We start from the raw sequence: 7,852 nt of genomic DNA, 5'->3' as shown, positions 1-7,852 counted from the left end.
GTTAGTGAAAAAGAGGAAGACATCCAGCGAGATGGATTGGGATCCACTGGGCAGCAGCAATGGACTGAAACGCAAAGGGAACACTAGTGCACAGGACCATAAAGTATTTTGTTCTATGGTGCATAGGGTCATTATGAGTCGGAAACAACTTTCGTTTTCACTCTCTTCTCTTACCAAATATATTTTTCTACCACTGTCCAATAGTGTGCAGCTTTCTGAGAATAGGGTTTGTGTTTTTCTGATGTGTGTTCCTGTTATAATTCCTGACACAGTCATATATATATACGGTTGCCTCAAAAAGTTCACGGAAAAAATAGAATAAAAGGATAATGGAATTTTTCCTCTTTTTAAGCTCCCTCATTTAAAAGGGTGGTGGTGGCTGTGTGCCGTGGAGTCGGTTGTGACTCATAACGACCCTGTACAGATTTCCCAGGCTGTAAATCTTTACGGGAGCAGAAAGCCTCATCTTTCTCCCGCAGAACAGCTGGTAGTTTCGAACTGCTGACCGTGAGGTTCGCAGTCCGATTCGTAACCACTACACTACCATTTAAAAGTGTAACCGATAATTAATTGCTTTTGAAAGACAGATACGTAATGTGCAACTAGTTCCTAATTGGAACTAGTTGGTTTATTTTACTTAGTTCAAGTTAGAGTAGAAGATCCTAATGACTTAACAGTACTATGTGGCTTGCTAAACTGTTCATTGTTTTAGATAAGCCTTATTCAGAAAAATTCATCATACAATAAATAAAAAATTAAGCATGTATATCTCTCAAATGTTCTGGTAACAATATTAATTCATTTATTACCTTAGTTCCATGAATAGAAGGTACATAGAGGACAAGATGAGACAAAGAAGGATAGTCTTGAAGCCTTAATGTCAGAGACTGAAAAAGATAAAAATTAAAAGATGATTTAATCTCTTAGGGTATCTAGGGTTTAATGCATATAAAGAAAGGTAAACTACAAACATTTCTTACTTATTAGTTATTAAAAATCAGATTTCAAATGACATTAACATTTACTATAATTGCTCTCATGTATTTTCTAGGTTAATAGTCATGGTGAAAGTCAAAATCCTAATAGTTATCTTAAACAGGGACTGCCAATGTTATATCTCATAAAATAAATGTCATTTAACCCTGAATTTAACTATTTCAAATTAATATAGCCAGATTTTATGACATTCTTTATGTAACTTGACTATTTGTTATTTATAGTGGTATGATATTACTTTTATAGTTTGATAATACATGAAGAAGAGCACTCAATAGTTGATGAATGAACGGATGCTAAACATGCTGATACAGTTACAAACTAACCTCATATAATCCTGATGGAGCCCAAGTAATAATGAATTGGGGGCTACAAATATATATAAACATTATTCCCTGGAATCTATTTAGTAAATAACATAAAGACACAATAAAGCTAATGATATACTTCGCTAACTGAACAACTATTCTTCTGAAATTTAGGCCAGATACTATGGGATAAAGCACTGGACTGCAAGGTCAACCTGAACCACAAAGTCGGCAGGTCAAACTTATGAGTTGGAACCAACTCGATGGTATTAACAACAACTACAACTATAGTCCTATATACAGTCCATATCTTGAGGAATGAACAGACAGATCTACTTAAAAAAGAGTCAAGCTACAAATCCAACTTTTTTTCTAGCTGCTGACACAAAAGCACATGTAGCATGTGCTTTCACAATGTTTGCACTAAGCCATTTTTCAGACACTGCTTTTTCCATTCTTCTCCAGGTACACCAATGTGAACAGGTAGAACAGAGTGCTAAAGTCAAAGAACCGTCGATGAGTAGACCCATTATAACCTGCACTATATTCACCTGGAAGTGTGTTTATCAGAGATAAATCCCAGAGCTTTACCCGAGACTTGCTTACCAAAGTCTCTGCTGTAGCTTATAAGTTTGAATGTTACTAAGGGGCCTTAAAAGGGCCAAGCACACCATAGCAAGAGGCAAATGAGACTAATATAAATATATAGATAGTATGAAAGGTAAATTAATTAGGAAGAACTAGAATATACTGTTAACCATTTACTCTACTATCTTTTGAATACTTATTCTCAAGAATGAAATGTGCTTGATTTTAAAGTGTTTTGCCAGAGGTTTTTATTTATTTATTAATAGTTAAGTCAGCAGAGATCTCTGAGAATATGATTCTTATCTGACATGATTTTTGTTGAGATATTCTTATTATGAAAAAAAATTCATTAATTATCTCATTTTAATCCTTCCTTTCCAGCCAAAATAATTCTGTGAACCTTTTATAAATGGCTAACAAAATTATACATAATTTTAATATTCATTAAAATGTGAAACTTTATCTACATTTAATAGCTACAATTATTTTCAACTGAGAACATTTAAAAATTGCAGAATATTCTAATACTTTTTTGCTAATATCTCCCAGCTTCACTATAAAAAGCAAGCAGTTACAATAGCTTGTTCTCCTGCTGTTCAGTCAGCTGTTTCTTACACTCAGAGTAAACAATGGAGTGGCCCAGAGCTAGATGAATACATTATCTAATCTTTGGAGTTTGTTTTTTTTAATAAGGATTTTATGATTTGAGGGCAACTTTTTAAAAAATAGGGGCAAAATACATTTTAATAGTTTTGTTTTGTTTTCTTCATTTTGGTAAATAGGGTCACTATGAGTTAGAATTGACACTACAGCAAGGTTTTGCTTTTTAGTATGTAACAAAACAAGGAGCCCTGGTGGCACAGTGGTTCAAATGCTTGGTTGTCAACCAAAGGGTCAGCAGTTTGTACCCACCATCCACTCTACGTGAGCCAGTTTTGGTAATCTGTTTTGCTATCGATTTATAGCTTTGAGAACCATATGGGGCAATTCTATGCTATACTGTAATGTTGCTATGAGTAGGAATCAATTTGACAGCAATGGGTTGCACTGGTAACAAAATATTTGCCATCCAACATCCAATAATCTTCAGATGTAGTTTATAGAGTTCAGTGATTTAATCATGTTCATTATGACAGGTGAACATGCTTTTAACAATTTATTCTGTAGTAATTCTTAAGTTATACACTGGATTAAAAAATACAAAACCCAAACCCAATGCAGCTGAGTAGATTCCAACTCATACCTATAGGACAGAGCAGGATTGCCCCATGGTAGGGTATCCAAGGCAGTAAATTTTTACAGAAGCGGGCTGCTACATCTCTATTATGGAGCAGATGGTGTGTTTGAAATTCTGACCTTTCAGTAAGCAGCTGACTGCTTCACCACTACACCACTAGGAGTCCTATAAATTGAATGTTGTTGTGAGCTGCTGAGTTGGTTCTGACTCATAATGACCCTTCATAGAGTTTCTGAGGCTATAATCTTTATGGGAGTAGAAAGCCTTATCTTTCCCATGCCGAGCAACTGGTGGATTAAAATTTCTGACCCTGTGGTTAGTAGCCCAATACATGGCCCACTATGCCACCACAGACAGCTCTACAAAAGGACTGTTGTTGATTCTGACTCATAGAGATGCTGTATAAGGTTTCTGACAGTGGCTGGTGGGTCTGAACTGCTGACCTTGCAATTACCAGTCCATACTTATTCTGACACATCAGGGTGCATATACTGGATAGTACACTAAATTGGAAATTCAAGGATATAATTAATTTATCTTAAGACCAGTTCACCAGTAAGTATATCTTAATAGTTTTGTTTCTTTTGTTCTGCATGGAAGATTAGGTTAAACCAGTGAGAGATCTGAAAAATGTTCATATGAGTCAAATTAGTTCTCTACCACATTTGTTTCATAAGAACAAAGTCACATGAATGAATCAGGCACCAAACAAGATGGACAAACGTGACAATTTTGTTGGAAAAATTGCAACCATTCCAAAGTCAGTTGTATATGACTTGCAAATATTCATTCTACCATCATTCCTCTTTGTTAGTACACTTAATATCAAGACTTGACTATATATACAAATAAAATTAAGTATTACGATCACAAATAACCAGATAAATTTGAGCGGGAAGCTGGACCAATCAGATGATTTCACTTTCAAGTCTATGTGTCTAGTATTCATTATGAAGACATATTTTATTTCTAAATTGCAAATATATTTGAAGACTGAAAATTATCATTCCTGGCATATATAGATAGTCATAATAAATACAATTTGGAAATTACAACAGATTTTTGAATAAAAAAATCAAATTTTAGAATTACTTGAATGTCAATAAGATTCTGATAATGTGCTTATTCTTTCATAAAAAAGGTTGCTCACCTGCTAAAGCTACTTAAGGAAATCATTAGCCACCTCTGGGATATTAGATAAGATACATAAGGCTACCCAGGTACTTGACTACAAAGTGATGTTGAAGCTGATCTGGAAATCAATTATGTGTCTTTGAGGCTTCCACTTCTCTACTGCAGGTCCTCTCAATTCTAAGCATACCATCCAGCTTATATTTTCACACATATCACACCAAACATATATTCAAATTTAATCTTAGAAAAATCCATTGACCTCTTCCGATCTGGTGCTTTAACATCTAGATATTTAATTGCATTTAAAGTATTATATTGTAATTTTTATCTCTGAAAGTGAGAAACAATAGTAATTGCAGGTTATTTTTCATCATATGTATTTCTAGAGGAATCATTTCTAAAATGTAGGTTAGCAAATCTCAGATTTATTTCATGTCTACATGAATTAATAAAAGTATACTCTGAAATGCCTGTATATGGTCAAATATCTTTCACCTGGATATTAAGGCTTAAAGTCATAATTTACCTTTATTGTTGGCAGCAGTTCAGCTTTCCATGATAAATCAACTCCTTGTTGGCTTTGAAAAATATGAAAAGATATGAAAGATCTTAGGTGCAAATTGTAAAGCAAAATATCTGTACTATGGTTGGTTAACAAATGTATATTTGTAGCCCTTTCATACAAGAGAATTCAAGTTGTTGTTTATAAAACAAAACAAAACAGATAACAGGAGAAAACTGCCTTCCTGACAGAAATATAGAATAACAATGTTTAATGGATATCGCAAATAAAGAATTCAATTCCTTAAAAAAAAAAGATAATGAAAGGACAGATATATTAAAATATTACGTATTATAAATAAGCTTCACAGGAAGAAGAAATCAACTATAGACCTATCGGTTAAACTGAATTTAAAGTTTAATGCAATATATGCTGTTTACCTAGTTCCATTATATAGTTGCTATTGCTGTAATTACGTGCCATCAAGTTGGGTCCAACACATAGTGATTGTGTACAGTGCTTCCAAGGAGTGGCTGGTGGGTTTGAACTGCTGACTTTGTGGTTAACATTTCAGTGCTTATCCTACAACACCACACCAGGACTCCCACTATACAATGGGACTATACTATATAATTTTATACATAATCTGTTATGTTAAAAATAACAACAAAAATTTGCTTTCCCCCACAACAAACTAGTTTTAATATTTGCATTAAGTTTACTTATTTTTTTAATTTAAAAATCAATACTTTAATTTATCAACAAAATGAACATAAGAATGTATGAAGCTATTCTAAAAGTGTGAGTTTTCAATAGTTTATGTTGAGAAAAATTAAGTGACGAGCCCAAGGTTAAAAAAGACTTACCACATAGAAGTACTGTTTATGCATCCAAAAATCCAACTATTTGTATCCTGTTGATTAAGGAATACAATAAAGCACACTAAATAGTATATAAAAATAGACATCTTCTACATTTTACTACTATATGATAAGGTAAATAGGAGCAATGGAAACATAAAATAGTAGTTCGTTATTTACAAACATCCAAGATGTGCTCACTAGTCAATAGGTCAAAAGTAAACAAAGAAGGTTTATATCAACACCGATAAGTAGGCAAACTAGAAAACAATTCCATGAGATCAAGACTAAAGCTGGTTCTTACCACATCATAGCAGAGTACAAATGCTTCAAAGACGTTTATGATAGTTAAAAAATAGTCTGTATTTAGCTTCAGCCATTTTTAAGCATTGTTGTTAAGTGCCGTTGAGTCAGTTCTGACTCAGAGCAACCTTGTATAGTGTGTTTCCAAGGAGTACTGGTGAGTTTGAACCACCGACCTTGGGGTTTAAACTGAATCTGTGGCTGAGCACTTATCCTACAGTGCCACACCAGGACTCCTTATGGAGCACTAAGACCTAAAATATTCACTCTAACCTTTTATGGGAATAATGAGAGCAATGTTCTGATATCAGGAAACTAAACTACTGAAATACTCCTAAGATCAATGAGAAATCCTACTAAAGGATAAGAAGCACTGTTCAGACAGCTGAAATAAAATTTCCTTTGAATTACAAATAAGACTGTGAAGAAATTAATCCTTTTATTCAACTAATATTTATATACTTCATTTTAGGGTCCAAGAAATTATGCCAACTCCTATGAGAAAATAGTGAACTGGACACAGTTCCCTCATAGAACTTAAATACAATTTTAGGGCATTTTTCCAAGAATAAAGAAAAGAGGAAAAAACATGGAACTTTAAATATTCTTCCCTAACACCATAATTAAAATATATTGATTATTCTAAGGTCTTCCTTATTCACTGTTGAGCACGCATACGAGGCTTGGGTTAGGCACACCTTAGTCCTAAAAACGGCATCAATGCTCTTGAACACTTTAAAGAGGCTTTTTGTGCAGCAGATGGGCCTAATGTAATACACATTGATCTCTTGACAGTTATTTCCATGAGTGTTGATTGTGGATCCAAGTAAAATGAAATACTTGATAACTTCAATCTTTTCTCCATTCACCATGATGTTAAAGAGCTCTGGTAGCGTAGTGGTTATGAATTGGACTGCTAACCTCAAGGTCAGCAGTTTGAAACTATGAGCTGTTCTGTGGGAGAAAGATGATAATTTCTGCTCCTATAAAGATTTACAGTCCTGGAAACCCTGTACAGAGTCACTATGAGTTGGAACTGACTCCATGGCACATGGCCATCACTACCACCCTAATGTTATTTATTGGTCTAGTTGTGAGGATTCTTGTTTTCGTTACATTGAGGTGCAATCCATACTGAAGGCTGTTGCCTTTAATTGTCATCAGCAAGTATTTCAAGTTCTTTTCAATTTCAGCAAGCAAAGTTGTATCATCTACATACCAGAGGTTATTAATGAGTCTTCCTCCAATTCTGATGCCATGTTCTTTTTTTTTTTTTAAGTTTTTATTGTGAATTGAGTGATAGTTACCATGGGAGAACATCAGTTTTACACTCAAACAATTGTATTTTGTTTCCCTGCAATGATTACAATCCCCTGCATGCACCGTCAGGTAACAGTATTTGCCTCCATTCCTTTTTTATGTACAAAAACACGCAGGAATATATAATCATTTAAACAACCAAAGGGCACATTTTCAAGCCAGTCTCCTGCCTGCCAACACACAGCTTTTCTCATTGCATGAGTCTAGAGTCCTCAGCTGCTCTCTCTCTCTCCATGCCATCACCTCTGCCTCCATCTCTGGTATTGCTGCTTCTCTGGTTAGGGTCCCATGTTCTGCTCATGCTTGTCCCTCTTGATGGCCCTAGGGTCCTCTGATCTGGAATGTAAGATTAAACTAATTCCCCCTTTTTTTTTGTATTCTGTTTTTTTTTTTTTTTTTTAATGTTTTATTGTGAATTATGTGATAGCTTACATTGGAGATCAAATTCCAGAGTCTCTTCTGTCATCCACTTTTTTCTTTTCTTTCTTTCTTTCTTGTCTTCTAAATGACACTTTGCTTTCTTCCTGTATGATGTTCTTGATGTCATCTGACAACTCTCTGGGTTTCTATCATTTGTGTCTAATCCATCAAATCTGTTCTTGAG

General features: G+C 34.4%; 1 protein-coding gene across 1 annotated transcript in view; it reads right to left on the bottom strand.

Annotated features, from left to right (window-relative positions):
• The window catches only part of PGAP1 (post-GPI attachment to proteins 1), a 141,317-nt gene that overhangs the window by 68,233 nt on the left and 65,232 nt on the right, over positions 1-7,852 (bottom strand). The window contains exons 9-11 of the mRNA XM_006862046.1: positions 5,632-5,678; positions 4,790-4,841; positions 810-887 (exon numbers count right to left, since the gene is read on the bottom strand). Coding sequence (XP_006862108.1) covers positions 810-887; positions 4,790-4,841; positions 5,632-5,678 — 177 coding nt within the window. The remainder of the gene's footprint in view (positions 1-809; positions 888-4,789; positions 4,842-5,631; positions 5,679-7,852) is intronic.

Source organism: Chrysochloris asiatica, unplaced genomic scaffold (assembly GCF_000296735.1).
Source record: "Chrysochloris asiatica unplaced genomic scaffold, ChrAsi1.0 scaffold00045, whole genome shotgun sequence".
NCBI lineage: Eukaryota > Metazoa > Chordata > Mammalia > Afrosoricida > Chrysochloridae > Chrysochloris > Chrysochloris asiatica.
Note: the sequence above shows the minus strand (reverse complement) of the source record. Positions and strands in the feature narration are given on the sequence as shown.